We start from the raw sequence: 22,798 nt of genomic DNA on the forward strand, positions 1-22,798 counted from the left end.
TCCCCTGTGATCTCCGTCACTCGCTCCTCTCCCCTGTGATCTCCGTCACTCGCTCCTCTCTCCCCTGTGATCTCCGTCACTCGCTCCTCTCTCCCCTGTGATCTCCGTCACTCGCTCCTCTCTCCCCTGTGATCTCCGTCACTCGCTCCTCTCTCCCCTGTGATCTCCGTCACTCGCTCCTCTCTCCCCTGTGATCTCCGTCACTCGCTCCTCTCTCCCCTGTGATCTCCGTCACTCGCTCCTCTCTCCCCTGTGATCTCCGTCACTCGCTCCTCTCCCCTGTGATCTCAGTCACTCGCTCCTCTCCCCTGTGATCTCCGTCACTCGCTCCTCTCCCCTGTGATCTCCGTCACTCGCTCCTCTCCCCTGTGATCTCCGTCACTCGCTCCTCTCCCTCCTCTCCCCTGTGATCTCCGTCACTCGCTCCTCTCCCCTGTGATCTCCGTCACTCGCTCCTCTCCCCTGTGATCTCCGTCACTCCTCCTCTCCCCTGTGATCTCCGTCACTCGCTCCTCTCCCCTGTGATCTCCGTCACTCGCTCCTCTCCCCTGTGATCTCGTCACTCGCTCCTCTCCCCTGTGGTCACTCGCTCCTCTCCCCTGTGATCTCCGTCACTCGCTCCTCTCCCCCTGTGATCTCCGTCACTCGCTCCTCTCCCCTGTGATCTCCGTCACTCGCTCCTCTCCCCTGTGATCTCCGTCACTCGCTCCTCTCTCCCCTGTGATCTCCGTCACTCGCTCCTCTCCCCTGTGATCTCCGTCACTCGCTCCTTTCTCCCCTGTGATCTCCGTCACTCGCTCCTCTCCCCTGTGATCTCCGTCACTCGCTCCTCTCCCCTGTGATCTCCGTCACTCGCTCCTCTCCCCTGTGATCTCCGTCACTCGCTCCTCTCCCCTGTGGTCTCCGTCACTCGCTCCTCTCCCTGTGATCGCCGTCACTCGCTCCTCTCCCCTGTGATCTCCGTCACTCGCTCCTCTCCCCTGTGATCTCCGTCACTCGCTCCTCTCCCCTGTGATCTCCGTCACTCCTCCTCTCCCCCTGTGATCTCCGTCACTCCCTCCTCTCCCCCTGTGATCTCCGTCACTCCCTCCTCTCCCCTGTGATCTCCGTCACTCCCTCCTCTCCCCTGTGATCTCCGTCACTCGCTCCTCTCCCCTGTGATCTCCGTCACTCGCTCCTCTCCCCTGTGATCTCCGTCACTCGCTCCTCTCCCCTGTGATCTCCGTCACTCGCTCCTCTCCCCTGTGATCTCCGTCACTTCGCTCCTCTCCCTGTGATCTCCGTCACTCGCTCCTCTCCCTGTGATCTCCGTCACTCGCTCCTCTCCCCTGTGATCTCCGTCACTCGCTCCTCTCCCCTGTGATCTCCGTCACTCGCTCCTTTCTCCCCTGTGATCTCCGTCACTCGCTCCTCTCCCCTGTTGATCTCCGTCACTCGCTCCTCTCCCTGTGATCTCCGTCACTCGCTCCTCTCCCCTGTGATCTCCGTCACTCGCTCCTCTCCCCTGTGGATCTCCGTCACTCGCTCCTCTCCCCTGTGGATCTCCGTCACTCGCTCCTCTCCCCTGTGATCGCCGTCACTCGCTCCTCTCCCCTGTGATCTCCGTCACTCCTCCTCTCCCCTGTGATCCGTCACTCGCTCCTCTCCCCTGTGATCTCCGTCCCTCGCTCCTCTCACCTGTGATCTCCGTCACTCCCTCCTCTCCCCTGTGATCTCCGTCACTCCCTCCTCTCCCCCTGTGATCTCCGTCACTCGCTCCTCTCCCCTGTGATCTCCGTCACTCGCTCCTCTCCCCTGTGATCTCCGTCACTCGCTCCTCTCCCCTGTGATCTCCGTCACTCGCTCCTCTCCCCTGTGATCTCCGTCACTCGCTCCTCTCCCCTGTGATCTCCGTCACTCGCTCCTCTCCCCTGTGATCTCAGTCACTCGCTCCTCTCCCCTGTGATCTCAAGTCACTCGCTCCTCTCCCCTGTGATCTCCGTCACTCGCTCCTCCCCCCTGTGATCTCCGTCACTCGCTCCTCCCCCCTGTGATCTCCGTCACTCGCTCCTCTCCCCTGTGATCTCCGTCACTCGCTCCTCTCTCCTGTGATCTCCGTCACTCGCTCCTCTCCCCTGTGATCGCCGTCACTTGCCTCTCTCCCCTGTGATCTCCGTCACTCGCTCCTCTTCCCTGTGATCTCCGTCACTAGCTCCTCTCTCTCCTTTGATCTCCGTCACTCGCTCCTCTCCCCTGTGATCTCCCGTCACTCGCTCCTCTCTCCTGTGATCTCCGTCACTCGCTCCTCGCCCCTGTGATCTCCGTCACTCGCTCCTCTCCCCTGTGATCTCCGTCACTCGCTCCTCTCTCCCCTGTGATCTCCGTCACTCGCTCCTCTCTCCCCTGTGATCTCCGTCACTCGCTCCTCTCTCCCCTGTGATCTCCGTCACTCGCTCCTCTCTCCCCTGTGATCTCCGTCACTCGCTCCTCTCCCCTGTGATCTCCGTCACTCGCTCCTCTCCCCTGTGATCTCCATCACTCGCTCCTCTCCCCTGTGGTCACTCGCTCCTCTCTCCCCTGTGATCTCCGTCACTCTCTCCTCTCCCCTGTGATCTCCGTCACTCGCTCCTCTCCCCTGTGATCTCCGTCACTCGCTCCTCTCCCCTGTGATCTCCGTCACTCGCTCCTCTCCCCTGTGATCTCCGTCACTCGCTCCTCTATCCCCTGTGATCTCCGTCACTCGCTCCTCTCCCCTGTGATCTCCGTCACTCGCTCCTCTATCCCCTGTGATCTCCGTCACTCGCTCCTCTCCCCTGTGATCTCCGTCACTCGCTCCTCTCCCCTGTGATCTCCGTCACTCGCTCCTCTCTCCCCTGTGATCTCCGTCACTCGCTCCTCTCTCCCCTGTGATCTCCGTCACTCGCTCCTCTCTCCCTGTGATCTCGTCACTCGCTCCTCTCTCACCTGTGATCTCCGTCACTCGCTCCTCTCTCCCTGTGATCTCCGTCACTCGCTCCTCTCTCCCCTGTGATCTCCGTCACTCGCTCCTCTCTCCCCTGTGATCTCAGTCACTCGCTCCTCTCTCCTGTGATCTCCGTCACTCGCTCCTCTCCCCTGTGGTCACTCGCTCCTCTCTCCCCTGTGATCTCCGTCACTCGCTCCTCTCCCCTGTGATCTCCGTCACTCGCTCCTCTCCCCTGTGATCTCCGTCACTCGCTCCTCCCCCCTGTGATCTCCGTCACTCGCTCCTCTCACCCTGTGATCTCCGTCACTCGCTCCTCTCCCCTGTGATCTCCGTCACTCGCTCCTCTCCCCTGTGATCTCCGTCACTCGCTCCTCTCTCCTGTGATCTCCGTCACTCGCTCCTCTCCCTGTGGTCACTCGCTCCTCTCTCCCCTGTGATCTCCGTCACTCGCTCCTCTCCCCTGTGATCTCCGTCACTCGCTCCTCTCCCCTGTGATCTCCGTCACTGCTCCTCTCCCCTGTGATCTCCGTCACTCGCTCCTCTCCCCTGTGATCTCCGTCACTCGCTCCTCTCCCCTGTGATCTCCGTCACTCGCTCCTCTCCCCTGTGATCTCCGTTACTCGCTCCTCTATCCCCTGTGATCTCCGTCACTCGCTCCTCTCCCCCTGTGATCTCCGTCACTCGCTCCTCTATCCCCTGTGATCTCCGTCACTCGCTCCTCTCCCCTGTGATCTCCGTCACTCGCTCCTCTCCCCCTGTGATCTCCGTCACTCGCTCCTCTCTCCCCTGTGATCTCCGTCACTCGCTCCTCTCTCCCCTGTGATCTCCGTCACTCGCTCCTCTCTCCCTGTGATCTCCGTCACTCGCTCCTCTCCCCCTGTGATCTCCGTCACTCGCTCCTCTCTCCCCTGTGATCTCCGTCACTCGCTCCTCTCTCCCCTGTGATCTCCGTCACTCGCTCCTCTCTCCCCTGTGATCTCCGTCACTCGCTCCTCTCTCCCCTGTGATCTCAGTCACTCGCTCCTCTCTCCTGTGATCTCCGTCACTCGCTCCTCTCCCCTGTGATCTCCGTCACTCGCTCCTCTCCCCTGTGATCTCCGTCACTCGCTCCTCTCCCCTGTGATCTCCGTCACTCGCTCCTCTCCCCTGTGATCTCCGTCACTCGCTCCTCTCCCCTGTGATCTCCGTCACTCGCTCCTCTCCCCTGTGATCTCCGTCACTCGCTCCTCTCCCCTGTGATCTCCGTCACTCGCTCCTCTCCCCTGTGATCTTCGTCACTCGCTCCTCTCCCCTGTGATCTCCGTCACTCGCTCCTCTCCCCTGTGGTCACTCGCTCCTCTCCCCTGTGATCTCCGTCACTCGCTCCTCTCCCCTGTGATCTCCGTCACTCGCTCCTCTCCCCTGTGATCTCCGTCACTCGCTCCTCTCCCCTGTGATCTCCGTCACTCGCTCCTCTCTCCCCTGTGATCTCCGTCACTCGCTCCTCTCCCCTGTGATCTCCGTCACTCGCTCCTTTCTCCCCTGTGATCTCCGTCACTCGCTCCTCTCCCCTGTGATCTCCGTCACTCGCTCCTCTCCCCTGTGATCTCCGTTACTCGCTCCTCTCCCCTGTGATCTCCGTCACTCGCTCCTCTCCCCTGTGGTCTCCGTCACTCGCTCCTCTCCCCTGTGATCGCCGTCACTCGCTCCTCTCCCCTGTGATCTCCGTCACTCGCTCCTCTCCCCTGTGATCTCCGTCACTCCCTCCTCTCCCCTGTGATCTCCGTCACTCCCTCCTCTCCCCTGTGATCTCCGTCACTCCCTCCTCTCCCCTGTGATCTCCGTCACTCGCTCCTCTCCCTGTGATCTCCGTCACTCGCTCCTCTCCCCTGTGATCTCCGTCACTCGCTCCTCTCCCCTGTGATCTCCGTCACTCGCTCCTCTCCCCTGTGATCTCCGTCACTCGCTCCTCTCCCCTGTGATCTCCGTCACTTGCTCCTCTCCCCTGTGATCTCCGTCACTCGCTCCTCTCCCCTGTGATCTCCGTCACTCGCTCCTCTCCCCTGTGATCTCCGTCACTCGCTCCTTTCTCCCCTGTGATCTCCGTCACTCGCTCCTCTCCCCTGTGATCTCCGTCACTCGCTCCTCTCCCCTGTGATCTCCGTCACTCGCTCCTCTCCCCTGTGATCTCCGTCACTCGCTCCTCTCCCCTGTGGTCTCCGTCACTCGCTCCTCTCCCCTGTGATCGCCGTCACTCGCTCCTCTCCCCTGTGATCGCCGTCACTCGCTCCTCTCCCCTGTGATCTCCGTCCCTCGCTCCTCTCCCCTGTGATCTCCGTCACTCCCTCCTCTCCCCTGTGATCTCCGTCACTCCCTCCTCTCCCCTGTGATCTCCGTCACTCGCTCCTCTCCCCTGTGATCTCCGTCACTCCCTCCTCTCCCCTGTGATCTCCGTCACTCGCTCCTCTCCCCTGTGATCTCCGTCACTCGCTCCTCTCCCCTGTGATCTCCGTCACTCGCTCCTCTCCCCTGTGATCTCCGTCACTCGCTCCTCTCCCCTGTGATCTCCGTCACTCGCTCCTCTCCCCTGTGATCTCAGTCACTCGCTCCTCTCCCCTGTGATCTCCGTCACTCGCCTCCTCCCCCCTGTGATCTCCGTCACTCGCTCCTCCCCCCTGTGATCTCCGTCACTCGCTCCTCTCCCCCTGTGATCTCCGTCACTCGCTCCTCTCTCCTGTGATCTCCGTCACTCGCTCCTCTCCCCTGTGATCGCCGTCACTTGCCTCTCTCCCCTGTGATCTCCGTCACTCGCTCCTCTTCCCTGTGATCTCCGTCACTAGCTCCTCTCTCTCCTTTGATCTCCGTCACTCGCTCCTCTCCCCTGTGATCTCCGTCACTCGCTCCTCTCTCCTGTGATCTCCGTCACTCGCTCCTCGCCCCTGTGATCTCCGTCACTCGCTCCTCTCCCCTGTGATCTCCGTCACTCGCTCCTCTCTCCCCTGTGATCTCCGTCACTCGCTCCTCTCTCCCCTGTGATCTCCGTCACTCGCTCCTCTCTCCCCTGTGATCTCCGTCACTCGCTCCTCTCTCCCCTGTGATCTCCGTCACTCGCTCCTCTCCCCTGTGATCTCCGTCACTCGCTCCTCTCCCCTGTGATCTCCATCACTCGCTCCTCTCCCCTGTGGTCACTCGCTCCTCTCTCCCCTGTGATCTCCGTCACTCTCTCCTCTCCCCTGTGATCTCAGTCACTCGCTCCTCTCCCCTGTGATCTCCGTCACTCGCTCCTCTCCCCTGTGATCTCCGTCACTCGCTCCTCTCCCCTGTGATCTCCGTCACTCGCTCCTCTATCCCCTGTGATCTCCGTCACTCGCTCCTCTCCCCTGTGATCTCCGTCACTCGCTCCTCTATCCCCTGTGATCTCCGTCACTCGCTCCTCTCCCCTGTGATCTCCGTCACTCGCTCCTCTCCCCTGTGATCTCCGTCACTCGCTCCTCTCTCCCCTGTGATCTCCGTCACTCGCTCCTCTCTCCCCTGTGATCTCCGTCACTCGCTCCTCTCTCCCCTGTGATCTCCGTCACTCGCTCCTCTCTCACCTGTGATCTCCGTCACTCGCTCCTCTCTCCCCTGTGATCTCCGTCACTCGCTCCTCTCTCCCCTGTGATCTCCGTCACTCGCTCCTCTCTCCCCTGTGATCTCAGTCACTCGCTCCTCTCTCCTGTGATCTCCGTCACTCGCTCCTCTCCCCTGTGGTCACTCGCTCCTCTCTCCCCTGTGATCTCCGTCACTCGCTCCTCTCCCCTGGGATCTCCGTCACTCGCTCCTCTCCCCTGTGATCTCCGTCACTCGCTCCTCCCCCCTGTGATCTCCGTCACTCGCTCCTCTCCCCTGTGATCTCCGTCACTCGCTCCTCTCCCCTGTGATCTCCGTCACTCGCTCCTCTCCCCTGTGATCTCCGTCACTCGCTCCTCTCCCCTGTGATCTCCGTCACTCGCTCCTCTCCCTCCTGTGATCTCCGTCACTCGCTCCTCTCCCCTGTGATCTCCGTCACTCGCTCCTCTCCCCTGTGATCTCCGTCACTCGCTCCTCTCCCCTGTGATCTCCGTCACTCGCTCCTCTCCCCTGTGATCTCCGTCACTCGCTCCTCTCCCCTGTGATCTCCGTCACTCGCTCCTCTCCCCTGTGATCTCCGTCACTCGCTCCTCTCCCCTGTGATCTCCGTCACTCGCTCCTCTCCCCTGTGATCTCCGTCACTCGCTCCTCTCCCCTGTGGTCACTCGCTCCTCCCCCCTGCGATCTCCGTCACTCGCTCCTCTCCCCTGCGATCTCCGTCACTCGCTCCTCTCCCCTGTGATCTCCGTCACTCGCTCCTCTCCCCTGTGATCTCCGTCACTCGCTCCTCTCCCCTGTGATCTCCGTCACTCGCTCCTCTCCTCTCCCCTGTGATCTCCGTCACTCGCTCCTCTCTCCCCTGTGATCTCCGTCCCTCGCTCCTCTCCCCTGTGATCTCCGTCACTCGCTCCTCTCTCCCCCTGTGATCTGTCACTCGCTCCTCTCTCCCCTGTGATCTCCGTCACTCGCTCCTCTCTCCTCTGTGATCTCCGTCACTCGCTCCTCTCCCCTGTGATCTCCGTCACTCGCTCCTCTCCCCCTGTGATCGGTCACTCGCTCCTCTCTCCCCTGTGATCTGTCACTCGCTCCTCTCTCCCCCTGTGATCTGTCACTCGCTCCTCTCTCCCCTGTGATCTCCGTCACTCGCTCCTCTCCCCTGTGATCTCCGTCACTCGCTCCTCTCCTCTCCCCTGTGATCTCCGTCACTCGCTCCTCTCTCCCCTGTGATCTCCGTCCCTCGCTCCTCTCCCCTGTGATCTCCGTCACTCGCTCCTCTCCCCTGTGATCTCCGTCACTCGCTCCTCTCCCCTGTGATCTCCGTCCCTCGCTCCTCTCCCCTGTGATCTCCGTCACTCGCTCCTCTCCCCTGTGATCTCGTCACTCGCTCCTCTCCCCTGTGATCTCCGTCACTCGCTCCTCTCCCCTGTGATCTCCGTCACTCGCTCCTCTCCCCTGTGATCTCCGTCCCTCGCTCCTCTCCCCTGTGATCTCCGTCACTCGCTCCTCTCCCCTGTGATCTCCGTCACTCGCTCCTCTCCCCTGTGATCTCCGTCACTCGCTCCTCTCCCCTGTGATCTCCGTCACTCGCTCCTCTCCCCTGTGATCTCCGTCACTCGCTCCTCTCCCCTGTGATCTCCGTCACTCGCTCCTCTCCCCTGTGATCTCCGTCACTAGCTCCTCTCCCCTGTGATCTCCGTCACTCGCTCCTCTCTCCCCTGGGATCTCCGTCACTCGCTCCTCTCTCCCCCTGGGATCTCCGTCACTCGCTCCTCTCCCCTGTGATCTCCGTCACTCGCTCCTCTCCCCTGTGATCTCCGTCCCTCGCTCCTCTATCCCCTATGATGTCCGTCACTCGCTCCTCTCCCCTGTGATCTCCGTCACTCGCTCCTCTCTCCCCTGTGATCTCCGTCCCTCGCTCCTCTCTCCCCTGTGATCTCCGTCCCTCGCTCCTCTCTCCCCTATGATGTCCGTCACTCGCTCCTCTCCCCTGTGATCTCCGTCACTCGCTCCTCTCTCCCCTGTGATCTCCGTCACTCGCTCCTCTCTCCCCCTGTGATCTCCGTCCCTCGCTCCTCTCCCCTGTGATCTCCGTCACTCGCTCCTCTCCCCTGTGATCTCCGTCCCTCGCTACTCTCCCCTGTGATCTCCGTCACCTCGCTCCTCTCTCCCCCTGTGATCTCCGTCACTCTCGCTCCTCTCCCCCCTGTGATCTCCGTCACTCGCTCCTCTCCTCTCCCCTGTGATCTCAGTCACTTGCTCCTCTCTCCCCTGTGATCTCCGTCACTCGCTCCTCTCCCCTGTGATCTCCGTCACTCGCTCCTCTCCCCTGTGATCTCCGTCACTCGCTCCTCTCCCCTGTGATCTCCGTCACTCGCTCCTCTCCCCTGTGATCTCCGTCACTCGCTCCTCTCCACTGTGATCTCCGTCACTCGCTCCTCTCTCCTGTGATCTCCGTCGCTCGCTCCTCTCTCCCCTGTGATCTCCGTCGCTCGCTCCTCTCCCCTGTGATCTCCGTCACTCGCTCCTCTCCCCTGTGATCTCCGTCACTCGCTCCTCTCCCCTGTGATCTCCGTCACTCGCTCCTCTCTCCTGTGATCTCCGTCACTCGCTCCTCTCTCCTGTGATCTCCGTCACTCGCTCCTCTCCCCTGTGATCTCCGTCACTCGCTCCTCTCTCCCCTGTGATCTCCGTCACTCGCTCCTCTCCTCTGTGATCTGTCACTCGCTCCTCTCTCCCCTCTGATTTCCGTCACTCGCTCCTCTCCCCTGTGATCTCCGTCACTCGCTCCTCTCTCCCCTGGGATCTCCGTCACTCGCTCCTCTCCCCTGTGATCTCCGTCACTTGCTCCTCTCCCCTGTGGTCTCCGTCACTCGCTCCTCTCTCCCCTGGGATCTCCGTTACTCGCTCCTCTCCCCTGTGATCTCCGTCACTTGCTCCTCTCTCCCTGTGATCTCCGTCACTCGCTCCTCTCTCCCCTGTGATCTCCGTCACTCGCTCCTCTCCCCTGTGATCTCCGTCACTCGCTCCTCTCCCCTGTGATCTCCGTCACTCGCTCCTCTCCCCTGTGATCTCCGTCACTCGCTCCTCTCCCCTGTGATCTCCGTCACTCGCTCCTCTCTCCCCTGTGATCTCCGTCACTCGCTCCTCTCCCCTGTGATCTCCGTCACTCGCTCCTCTCCCCTGTGATCTCCGTCACTCGCTCCTCTCTCCCCTGGGATCTCCGTCACTCGCTCCTCTCTCCCCTGGGATCTCCGTCACTCGCTCCTCTCCCCTGTGATCTCCGTCACTCGCTCCTCTCCCCTGTGATCTCCGTCACTCGCTCCTCTCCCCTGTGATCTCCGTCACTCGCTCCTCTCCCCTCTGATCTCCGTCACTCGCTCCTCTCCCCTGGGATCTCCGTCACTCGCTCCTCTCTCCCCTGGGATCTCCGTCACTCGCTCCTCTCCCCTGTGATCTGTCACTCGCTCCTCTCCCCTGTGATCTCCGTCACTCGCTCCTCTCCCCTGTGATCTCCGTCACTCGCTCCTCTCCCCCCTGTGATCTCCGTCACTCGCTCCTCTCCCCCCTGTGATCTCCGTCACTCGCTCCTCTCTCCTCTGTGCTCTCCGTCACTCGCTCCTCTCCCCTGTGATCTGTCACTCGCTCCTCTCCCCTGTGATCTCCGTCACTCGCTCCTCTCCCCCCTGTGATCTCCGTCACTCGCTCCTCTCCCCCTGTGATCTCCGTCACTCGCTCTTCTCCCCTGTGATCTGTCACTCGCTCCTCTCCCCTGTGATCTCCGTCACTCGCTCCTCTCCCCTGTGATCTCCGTCACTCGCTCCTCTCCCCTGTGATCTCCGTCACTCGCTCCTCTCTCCTCTGTGCTCTCCGTCACTCGCTCCTCTCCCCCTGTGATCTCCGTCACTCGCTCCTCTCCCCCTGTGCTCTCCGTCACTCGCTCCTCTCCCCTGTGATCTCCGTCACTCGCTCCTCTCCCCTGTGATCTCCGTCACTCGCTCCTCTCCCCTGTGATCTCCGTCACTCGCTCCTCTCTCCCCTGTGATGTCCGTCACTCGCTCCTCTCCCCTGTGATCTCCGTCACTCGCTCCTCTCCCCTGTGATCTCCGTCACTCGCTCCTCTCTCCCCTGTGATCTCCGTCACTCGCTCCTCTCTCCTCTGTGCTCTCCGTCACTCGCTCCTCTCCCCTGTGATCTCTGTCACTCGCTCCTCTCCCTTGTGATCTGTCACTCGCTCCTCTCCCCTGTGATCTGTCACTCGCTCCTCTCTCCCCTGTGATCTCCGTCACTCGCTCCTCTCCCCCTGTGATCTGTCACTCGCTCCTCTCTCCCCTGTGATCTGTCACTCGCTCCTCTCTCCCCTGTGAATAGTCACTCGCTCCTCTCTCCCCTGTGATCTCCGTCACTCGCTCCTCTCCCCTGTGATCTGTCACTCGCTCCTCTCTCCCCTGTGATCTGTCACTCGCTCCTCTCTCCCCTGTGATCTGTCACTCGCTCCTCTCTCCCCTGTGCTCTCCGTCACTCGCTCCTCTCTCCCCTGTGATCTCCGTCACTCGCTCCTCTCCTCTGTGATCTGTCACTCGCTCCTCTCTCCCCTGTGATCTCCGTCACTCGCTCCTCTCCCCTGGGATCTCCGTCACTCGCTCCTCTCCCCTGGATCTCCGTCAGTCGCTCCTCTCCCCTGGGATCTCCGTCACTCGCTCCTCTCCCCTGGATCTCCGTCACTCGCTCCTCTCCCCTGTGATCTGTCACTCGCTCCTCTCCCCTGTGATCTGTCACTCGCTCCTCTCTCCCCTGTGATCTCCGTCACTCGCTCCTCTCCCCTGTGATCTGTCACTCGCTCCTCTCTCCCCTGTGATCTCCGTCACTCGCTCCTCTCCCCTGGGATCTCCGTCACTCTCTCCTCTCCCCTGGGATCTCCGTCACTCTCTCCTCTCCCCTGTGATCTCCGTCACTCGCTCCTCTCTCCCCTGTGATCTCCGTCACTCGCTCCTCTCCCCTGGGATCTCCGTCACTCTCTCCTCTCCCCTGTGATCTCCGTCACTCGCTCCTCTCTCCCCTGTGATCTCCGTCACTCGCTCCTCTCCCCTGGGGATCTCCGTCACTCGCTCCTCTATCCCATCCTTGTGATCTCCGTCACTCGCTCCCCTCTCCCCCTGGGATCTCCGTCACTCGCTCCTCTCCCCTGTGATCTCCGTCACTCGCTCCTCTCCCCTGTGATCTGTCACTCGCTCCTCTCCCCTGTGATCTCCGTCACTCGCTTCTCTCCCCTGTGATCTCCGTCACTCTCTCCTCTCTCCCCTGTGATCTCCGTCACTCGCTCCTCTCCTCTGTGATCTGTCACTCGCTCCTCTCTCCCCTCTGATTTCCGTCACTCGCTCCTCTCCCCTGTGATCTCCGTCACTCGCTCCTCTCTCCCCTGTGATCTCCGTCACTCGCTCCTCTCCCCTGTGATCTCCGTCACTCGCTCCTCTCCCCTGTGATCTCCGTCACTCGCTCCTCTCTCCCCTGTGATCTCCGTCACTCGCTCCTCTCCCCTGTGATCTGTCACTCGCTCCTCTCTCCTGTGATCTCTGTCACTCGCTCCTCTCCTCTCTCCTCCGTCACTCGCTCCTCTCTCCTGTGATCTCCGTCACTCGCTCCTCTCCCCTGTGGTCACTCGCTCCTCTCCCCTGTGATCTCCGTCACTCGCTCCTCTCCCCTGTGATCTGTCACTCGCTCCTCTCCCCTGTGATCTGTCACTCGCTCCTCTCTCCCCTGTGATCTCCGTCACTCGCTCCTCTCCCCTGGGATCTCCGTCACTCTCTCCTCTCCCCTGGGATCTCCGTCACTCTCTCCTCTCCCCTGTGATCTCCGTCACTCGCTCCTCTCTCCCCTGTGATCTCCGTCACTCGCTCCTCTCCCCTGGGATCTCCGTCACTCTCTCCTCTCCCCTGTGATCTCCGTCACTCGCTCCTCTCTCCCCTGTGATCTCCGTCACTCGCTCCTCTCCCCTGGGATCTCCGTCACTCGCTCCTCTATCCCCTGTGATCTCCGTCACTCGCTCCTCTCCCCTGGGATCTCCGTCACTCGCTCCTCTCCCCTGTGATCTCCGTCACTCGCTCCTCTCCCCTGTGATCTGTCACTCGCTCCTCTCCCCTGTGATCTCCGTCACTCGCTTCTCTCCCCTGTGATCTCCGTCACTCTCTCCTCTCTCCCCTGTGATCTCCGTCACTCGCTCCTCTCCTCTGTGATCTGTCACTCGCTCCTCTCTCCCCTCTGATTTCCGTCACTCGCTCCTCTCCCCTGTGATCTCCGTCACTCGCTCCTCTCTCCCCTGTGATCTCCGTCACTCGCTCCTCTCCCCTGTGATCTGTCACTCGCTCCTCTCTCCTGTGATCTCTGTCACTCGCTCCTCTCCTCTCTCCTCCGTCACTCGCTCCTCTCTCCTGTGATCTCCGTCACTCGCTCCTCTCCCCTGTGGTCACTCGCTCCTCTCCCCTGTGATCTCCGTCACTCGCTCCTCTCCCCTGTGATCTGTCACTCGCTCCTCTCCCCTGTGATCTGTCACTCGCTCCTCTCTCCCCTGTGATCTCCGTCACTCGCTCCTCTCCCCTGGGATCTCCGTCACTCTCTCCTCTCCCCTGGGATCTCCGTCACTCTCTCCTCTCCCCTGTGATCTCCGTCACTCGCTCCTCTCTCCCCTGTGATCTCCGTCACTCGCTCCTCTCCCCTGGGATCTCCGTCACTCTCTCCTCTCCCCTGTGATCTCCGTCACTCGCTCCTCTCTCCCCTGTGATCTCCGTCACTCGCTCCTCTCCCCTGGGATCTCCGTCACTCGCTCCTCTATCCCCTGTGATCTCCGTCACTCGCTCCTCTCCCCTGGGATCTCCGTCACTCGCTCCTCTCCCCTGTGATCTCCGTCACTCGCTCCTCTCCCCTGTGATCTGTCACTCGCTCCTCTCCCCTGTGATCTCCGTCACTCGCTTCTCTCCCCTGTGATCTCCGTCACTCTCTCCTCTCTCCCCTGTGATCTCCGTCACTCGCTCCTCTCCTCTGTGATCTGTCACTCGCTCCTCTCTCCCCTCTGATTTCCGTCACTCGCTCCTCTCCCCTGTGATCTCCGTCACTCGCTCCTCTCTCCCCTGTGATCTCCGTCACTCGCTCCTCTCCCCTGTGATCTCCGTCACTCGCTCCTCTCCCCTGTGATCTCTGTCACTCGCTCCTCTCCCCTGTGATCTCCGTCACTCGCTCCTCTCCCCTGGGATCTCCGTCACTCGCTCCTCTCTCCTGTGATCTCCGTCACTCGCTCCTCTCCCCTGTGATCTCCGTCACTCGCTCCTCTCCCCTGTGATCTCCGTCACTCGCTCCTCTCTCCCCTCTGATTTCCGTCACTCGCTCCTCTCTCCCCTGTGATCTCCGTCACTCGCTCCTCTCCCCTGTGATCTCCGTCACTCGCTCCTCTCCCCTGTGATCTCCGTCACTCGCTCCTCTCTCCCCTGTGATCTCCGTCACTCGCTCCTCTCCCCTGTGATCTGTCACTCGCTCCTCTCTCCCCTCTGATTTCCGTCACTCGCTCCTCTCCCCTGTGATCTCCGTCACTCGCTCCTCTCCCCTGTGATCTCCGTCACTCGCTCCTCTCTCCCCTGTGATCTCCGTCACTCGCTCCTCTCCCCTGTGATCTCTGTCACTCGCTCCTCTCCCCTGTGATCTCTGTCACTCGCTCCTCTCTCCCCTGTGATCTCTGTCACTCGCTCCTCTCTCCCCTGTGATCTCCGTCACTCGCTCCTCTCCCCTGTGATCTGTCACTCGCTCCTCTCTCCTGTGATCTGTCACTCGCTCCTCTCTCCTGTGATCTCTGTCACTCGCTCCTCTCCTCTCTCCTCCGTCACTCGCTCCTCTCTCCTGTGATCTCCGTCACTCGCTCCTCTCCCCTGTGGTCACTCGCTCCTCTCCCCTGTGATCTCCGTCACTCGCTCCTCTCCCCTGGGATCTCCGTCACTCGCTCCTCTCCCCTGTGATCTGTCACTCGCTCCTCTCCCCTGTGATCTGTCACTCGCTCCTCTCCCCTGTGATCTCCGTCACTCCCTCCTCTCCCCTGTGGTCACTCGCTCCTCTCCCCTGTGATCTCCGTCACTCGCTCCTCTCCCCTGGGATCTCCGTCACTCGCTCCTCTCCCCTGTGATCTGTCACTCGCTCCTCTCCCCTGTGATCTGTCACTCGCTCCTCTCCCCTGTGATCTCCGTCACTCCCTCCTCTCCCCTGTGATCTGTCACTCGCTCCTCCCCTCTCTCCTCCTTCACACTCTCTCTCTATCCGCAGCCTGCACTGAATCCTGCCTCCGAGTCCGATCACTGGGAAGCCACGCCCCTTGACAGGTCACATGGTGCCGACGTCATCACAGGTCCTACACAGCAGGAAGTGAATTGGTAAGCAACCTTAATAACATTAATACTAAGCACCGCCCTTTATGATCACATGGTGTGACGTCACCACAGGTCCTTCACCGTGCTTTGACACTTTAGCTCCGCCCCTCATTGTCCCACAGTGATAACGTCATCACAGGTCCTTCATCTCAGCAGCTGCAGGTTGTTGTCTCTGGTGTCAGCTGTTACCATAAAGGAATCCGGAATCCGGAAGGCGCCAGCCCCAGCATCATCCCACACCTGAGAGAGAATGGAGGAGGCGACGTCCAGAAGAATCATCGACTGCGCCCTAGAGATCATCTGCCTCCTGAGCGGAGAGGTAACTGCCCCATATACTGTGCTGAGGGGAGAGGGAACTGCCCCATATACTGTGCTGAGGGGAGAGGTAACTGCCCCATATACTGTGCTGAGGGGAGAGGGAACTGCCCCATATATACTGTGCTGAGGGGAGAGGGAACTGCCCCATATACTGTGCTGAGGGGAGAGGTAACTGCCCCATATACTGTGCTGAGGGGAGAGGGAACTGCCCCATATATACTGTGCTGAGGGGAGAGGGAACTGCCCCATATACTGTGCTGAGGGGAGAGGTAACTGCCCCATATATACTGTGCTGAGGGGAGAGGGGACTGCCCCATATACTGTGCTGTGGGGAGAGGGAACTGCCCCATATATACTGTGCTGAGGGGAGAGGGAACTGCCCCATATACTGTGCTGTGGGGAGAGGGAACTGCCCCATATACTGTGCTGTGGGGAGAGGTAACTGCCCCATATACTGTGCTGAGGGGAGAGGTGACTGCCCCATATACTGTGCTGAGGGGAGAGGTAACTGCCCCATATATACTGTGCTGAGGGGACTGCCCCATATATACTGTGCTGAGGGGAGAGGGAACTGCCCCATATACTGTGCTGAGAGGAGAGGGGACTGCCCCATATATACTGTGCTGAGGGGAGAGGGAACTGCCCCATATACTGTGCTGAGAGGAGAGGGAACTGCCCCATATATACTGTGCTGAGGGGAGAGGGAACTGCCCCATATATACTGTGCTGAGGGGAGAGGGAACTGCCCCATATATACTGTGCTGAGGGGAGAGGTGACTGCCCCATATATACTGTGCTGAGCGGAGAGGTGACTGCCCCATATATACTGTGCTGAGGGGAGAGGGAACTGCCCCATATATACTGTGCTGAGGGGAGAGGTGACTGCCCCATATATACTGTGCTGAGCGGAGAGGTGACTGCCCCATATATACTGTGCTGAGGGGAGAGGGAACTGCCCCATATATACTGTGCTGAGGGGAGAGGTGACTGCCCCATATATACTGTGCTGAGGGGAGAGGGAACTGCCCCATATATACTGTGCTGAGGGGAGAGGGGACTGCCCCATATATACTGTGCTGAGGGGAGAGGGAACTGCCCCATATATACTGTGCTGAGGGGAGAGGGGACTGCCCCATATATACTGTGCTGAGGGGAGAGGGGGCTGCCCCATATATACTGTGCTGAGGGGAGAGGGAACTGCCCCATATATACTGTGCTGAGGGGAGAGGGAACTGCCCCATATACTATGCTGAGGGGAGAGGGGACTGCCCCATATATACTGTGCTGAGGGGAGAGGGGGCTGCCCCATATACTGTGCTGAGGGGAGAGGGGGCTTCCCCGTGTATACTGTGCTGAGGGGAGAGGGAACTGCCCCATATATACTGTGCTGAGGGGAGAGGGAACTGCCCCATATACTGTGCTGAGGGGAGAGGGGGCTTCCCCGTGTATACTGTGCTGAGGGGAGAGGGAACTGCCCCATATATACTGTGCTGAGGGGAGAGGGAACTGCCCCATATACTGTGCTGAGGGGAGAGGGAACTGCCCCATATATACTGTGCTGAGGGGAGAGGGGACTGCCCCATATATACTGTGCTGAGGGGAGAGGGGACTGCCCCATATATACTGTGCTGAGGGGAGAGGGAACTGCCCCATATATACTGTGCTGAGGGGAGAGGGGGCTGCCCCATATATACTGTGCTGAGGGGAGAGGGAACTGCCCCATATATACTGTGCTGAGGGGAGAGGTGACTGCCCCATATATACTGTGCTGAGGGGAGAGGGAACTGCCCCATATATACTGTGCTGAGGGGAGAGGGAACTGCCCCATATATACTGTGCTGAGGGGAGAGGGGGCTGCCCCATATATACTGTGCTGAGGGGAGAGGGAACTGCCCCATATATACTGTGCTGAGGGGAGAGGTGACTGCCCCATATATACTGTGCTGAGGGGAGAGGGAACTGCCCCATATATACTGTGCTGAGGGGAGAGGGGGCTGCCCCATATACTGTGCTGAGGGGAGAGGGGGCTGCCCCATATACTGTGCTGAGGGGAGAGGGGGCTGCCCCATATATACTGTGCTGAGGGGAGAGGGAACTGCCCCATATATACTGTGCTGAGGGGAGAGGGGGCTGCCCCATATATACTGTGCTGAGGGGAGAGGGAACTGCCCCATATACTATGCTGAGGGGAGAGGGGACTGCCCCATATATACTGTGCTGAGGGGAGAGGGGGCTGCCCCATATACTGTGCTGAGGGGAGAGGGGGCTTCCCCGTGTATACTGTGCTGAGGGGAGAGGGAACTGCCCCATATATACTGTGCTGAGGGGAGAGGGAACTGCCCCATATACTGTGCTGAGGGGAGAGGGGGCTTCCCCGTGTATACTGTGCTGAGGGGAGAGGGAACTGCCCCATATATACTGTGCTGAGGGGAGAGGGAACTGCCCCATATACTGTGCTGAGGGGAGAGGGAACTGCCCCATATATACTGTGCTGAGGGGAGAGGGGACTGCCCCATATATACTGTGCTGAGGGGAGAGGGGACTGCCCCATATATACTGTGCTGAGGGGAGAGGGAACTGCCCCATATATACTGTGCTGAGGGGAGAGGGGGCTGCCCCATATATACTGTGCTGAGGGGAGAGGGAACTGCCCCATATATACTGTGCTGAGGGGAGAGGTGACTGCCCCATATATACTGTGCTGAGGGGAGAGGGAACTGCCCCATATATACTGTGCTGAGGGGAGAGGGAACTGCCCCATATATACTGTGCTGAGGGGAGAGGGGGCTGCCCCATATATACTGTGCTGAGGGGAGAGGGGGCTGCCCCATATATACTGTGCTGAGGGGAGAGGGAACTGCCCCATATATACTGTGCTGAGGGGAGAGGGGGCTGCCCCATATATACTGTGCTGAGGGGAGAGGGAACTGCCCCATATATACTGTGCTGAGGGGAGAGGTGACTGCCCCATATATACTGTGCTGAGGGGAGAGGGAACTGCCCCATATATACTGTGCTGAGGGGAGAGGGAACTGCCCCATATATACTGTGCTGAGGGGAGAGGGGGCTGCCCCGTGTATACTGTGCTGAGGGGAGAGGGGGCTGCCCCATATACTGTGCTGAGGGGAGAGGGGGCTGCCCCATATACTGTGCTGAGGGGAGAGGGGGCTGCCCCATATATACTGTGCTGAGGGGAGAGGGAACTGCCCCATATATACTGTGCTGAGGGGAGAGGGGGCTGCCCCATATATACTGTGCTGAGGGGAGAGGGAACTGCCCCATATATACTGTGCTGAGGGGAGAGGGAACTGCCCCATATACTGTGCTGAGGGGAGAGGGAACTGCCCCATATATACTGTGCTGAGGGGAGAGGGGACTGCCCCATATATACTGTGCTGAGGGGAGAGGGGACTGCCCCATATATACTGTGCTGAGGGGAGAGGGGACTGCCCCATATATACTGTGCTGAGGGGAGAGGGGACTGCCCCATATATACTGTGCTGAGGGGAGAGGGAACTGCCCCATATATACTGTGCTGAGGGGAGAGGGGACTGCCCCATATACTGTGCTGAGGGGAGAGGGAACTGCCCCATATATACTGTGCTGAGGGGAGAGGTGACTGCCCCATATATACTGTGCTGAGGGGAGAGGGGACTGCCCCATATATACTGTGCTGAGGGGAGAGGGGACTGCCCCATATATACTGTGCTGAGGGGAGAGGGAACTGCCCCGTGTATACTGTGCCGAGGGGTAATTCGCTGCGGTACAGATGTCCGTTGCATTTGTCCCCCGTATTTCCGCTTACACTCGGTGACTGTCCTGTTTTCGGGGTTCCTTCTGTCACTTGCGGCTGTGACTCGTCCGGATCTTTGGGGCAGTTGCTGTTAATTTGATTCTGTCCTCGTGATGTCGGCTTCTGATTGGCTGATCACATAATGTCCCACTCCCCAGCATTGTCATCTTGCACCCTTCGGTGCCTTTCATGTGGCTTGACTTGGCCAAAAAAATAAATAATAAAAAAGACGTGATTTTCCCTCTTAACCCAACTTTTTTTTTTTTTTTTTTTTGTAGCCAGGCCGAGTAAAGCAGACAGTGGCAGCTTCACCCTGGTTGGTAATCTAAACCACCAGAGGGCGCCCCATGCTTTTTTTTTTTTTTTTTTTTTTTTTTTAAATTTAAACTTTAAGCAAATAATTTAAAACATTAAATGTGGTGCCCCCCCCCAAAATTGGATCACCAGCCAAGGTACAGTAGACAGCTGTGGTCTGGTATTCTCAGACTAGGGAGGTCCATGGTCATTGGACCCTCTCTAGCGTAAATAGCAGGCCGCAACCTCTCCAGAAGTGGTGCATCAATTACATGGGCCAATCCTGACGCTTCGCCCCAGCTAATCCTGGTGTTGTGTCAAACTGGTATTTTAAGAGGTTAGTACCAGATGTGTAACATCGCCTGGCATCAAGCCCTGGCATTAGTGATGTCACGGCCTCTATCAGATACTTGATATCACTGACACTGTCAATATTTAACAAAAAAATATATATATTTGAAAAAACACTGCCCAACACACTCCCTCCTTCACTAATTTATTGAAAAGAAAAAACAAATCTGGGTTTAACATAATCCAATAAGGAGGTCCCACGACGATCCATACCATAGTCACTGTCCTAGTCACTGAAGAGCAGAATGTTCCCCATTGGATGGGAGAGTAGTGCAGTGACCTGAGCTAACCTCAATAGGTCAGCCCAGGTCACTGCAGGGGATGACTAGCGCTGACTTCAGGAGGATAGAAGAGATCATTACCTGCTGTGACAAGCGCTGACGTCATGAGGTTAGCTCAGGTCACTGCAGGGGATGACGAGCGCTGCTGTCAGGAGGTTAGCTCAGGTCACTGCAGGGGATGACGAGTGCTGACGTCATGAGGTTAGCTCAGGTCACTGCAGGGGATGACTAGTGCTGACGTCATGAGGTTAGCTCAGGTCACTGCAGGGAATGACGAGCGCTGCTGTCAGGAGGTTAGCTCAGGTCACTGCAGGGGATGACTAGCGCTGACTTCAGGAGGATAGAAGAGATCATTACCTGTTGTGACGAGCGCTGACGTCATGAGGTTAGCTCAGGTCACTGCAGGGGATGACTAGTGCTGACGTCATTAGGTTAGCTCAGGTCACTGCAGGGGATGACGAGTGCTGACGTCATGAGGTTAGCTCAGGTCACTGCAGGGGATGACTAGTGCTGACGTCATGAGGTTAGCGAGGGGCATTACCTGCTGTGATGAGCGCTGACATCACAAGTTCAGCGGCGTTCGTTATTGAGTTCAGTGACCACGGCGATGTTATTGCAAGTCTCGCGGGTGGCCCGAGACTGTGACTAGCGGTGAGTTCACGAGCTCCCGCGATACTTGAGGTGATATCGCTGCGGCCATGGAAGTCAGTGACGAGTGCTGACGTCAGGAGTACAGCGGATACCATCACTGCAGGGAATGAATTTGGCTAACCTCCTGATGGCAGCGCTGGTCCTCCCCGCAGCTGATCACTGCTGTGCGAGTAGCTGCGGACACAAGCAGCCGCGGGGCTGGAGCGGGACACAGACTGCAGGGGCACCCGGCGGAGGTCACACGGAAGTGCTTCCGGGGATTTTGCGGCCCCATTGACTTGTATTGAGTCACGGTCCGTTATTACAGAATAGGACATGTTCCATAATAACGGAGCGGGCACACTGCATCTGATGTGTTTTTTGTAGGATCGGATGCACACGGAGGGGCTTCTATGTGCATCCGATCCTGCACAAGACATTGACAACATGGTTCTGTCCGTGGGGCCGAAAAATAACAGGAATGACCAGGACAGACGGCACGGTCGTGTGAATGACCTTCAGTGACTCGTCCTTGTACCTCGCCTTGTTGGCCTGATGATGGGTCACAGCCCGGAGGTGCAACGACTGCTCTCCGCTCGCACCGCTGACCGGCAGCGGCTCGATGGCTGTGACCCGACTGCTCTCCGCTCGCACCGCTGACCGGCAGCGGCTCGATGGCTGTGACCCGACTGCTCTCCGCTCGCACCGCTGACCGGCAGCGGCTCGATGGCGCCACTCAGAGGCCGCAGTGTAAAGATCTGCAATCCTCTGCAGCCGCCGATCTCACTTCACAGCAGATTTTTATTTTCTGACTTTCTAGATTATTTTTTTTTTCTTGCTGCTCTTTAACCCGTGTCCTGCACATGAAGCCCCCAGCGTCGTGTGCACAGTCAGTGATCCGCTCTCCCCCGCCTCTCTCCATGCTCAGGACTACACCATAGTGAGGAAGATACTGGACGACTACGTGGCTCCCATCATCATCAATGCCCAGAAGTCTGGAGGGCGGAGCCTCATCACAGAAGCCCCGCACTCACCCATACCGGAGAAGAAGATTCTAGAACTCACCAGCACGATCACCGAGCTGCTGACCGGAGAGGTGACTGCTGGGAGATTATACAGTGTACACTGGAGGATTCTGGGGGATGAGAGGTGACTGCTGGGAGATTATACAGTGTACACTGGAGGATTCTGGGGGATGAGAGGAGATTGCTGGGAGATTATACAGTGTACACCAGAGGATTCTGGGGGATGAGAGGAGACTGCTGGGAGATTATACAGTGTACACTGGAGGATTCTGGGGGATGAGAGGAGACTGCTGGGAGATTATACAGTGTACACTGGAGGATTCTGGGGGATGAGAGGAGACTGCTGGGAGATTATACAGTGTACACTGGAGGATTCTGGGGGATGAGAGGAGACTGCTGGGAGATTATACAGTGTACACTGGAGGATTCTGGGGGATGAGAGGAGACTGCTGGGAGATTATACAGTGTACACCAGAGGATTCTGGGGGATGAGAGGAGACTGCTGGGAGATTATACAGTGTACACTGGAGGATTCTGGGGGATGAGAGGAGACTGCTGGGAGATTATACAGTGTACACTGGAGGATTCTGGGGGATGAGAGGAGACTGCTGGGAGATTATACAGTGTACACTGGAGGATTCTGGGGGATGAGAGGAGACTGCTGGGAGATTATACAGTGTACACTGGAGGATTCTGGGGGATGAGAGGAGACTGCTGGGAGATTATACAGTGTACACTGGAGGATTCTGGGGGATGAGAGGAGACTGCTGGGAGATTATACAGTGTACACTGGAGGATTCTGGGGGATGAGAGGTGACTGCTGGGAGATTATACAGTGTACACTGGAGGATTCTGGGGGATGAGAGGAGACTGCTGGGAGATTATACAGTGTACACCAGAGGATTCTGGGGGATGAGAGGAGACTGCTGGGAGATTATACAGTGTACACTGGAGGATTCTGGGGGATGAGAGGAGACTGCTGGGAGATTATACAGTGTACACTGGAGGATTCTGGGTGATGAGAGGAGACTGCTGGGAGATTATACAGTGTACACCGGAGGATTCTGGGGGATGAGAGGAGACTGCTGGGAGATTATACAGTGTACACTGGAGGATTCTGGGGAATGAGAGGAGACTGCAGGGAGATTATACACTGTACACTGGAGGATTCT

The 22,798-nt window shown here is 58.8% G+C and overlaps 1 protein-coding gene across 1 annotated transcript in view; it reads left to right on the plus strand.

Moving 5' to 3' along the window:
* The first annotated feature begins 15,075 nt into the window (after window positions 1–15,075).
* LOC142297103 (uncharacterized) overlaps window positions 15,076–22,798 on the plus strand; it is a 67,174-nt gene continuing 59,451 nt past the window's right edge. The window contains exons 1-2 of the mRNA XM_075341364.1: window positions 15,076–15,253; window positions 21,530–21,697. Of these exons, the coding sequence (XP_075197479.1) occupies window positions 15,185–15,253; window positions 21,530–21,697 (237 nt within the window). The 5' untranslated portion in view covers window positions 15,076–15,184. The remainder of the gene's footprint in view (window positions 15,254–21,529; window positions 21,698–22,798) is intronic.

This window comes from Anomaloglossus baeobatrachus, chromosome 3 (assembly GCF_048569485.1).
Source record: "Anomaloglossus baeobatrachus isolate aAnoBae1 chromosome 3, aAnoBae1.hap1, whole genome shotgun sequence".
Lineage (NCBI taxonomy): Eukaryota > Metazoa > Chordata > Amphibia > Anura > Aromobatidae > Anomaloglossus > Anomaloglossus baeobatrachus.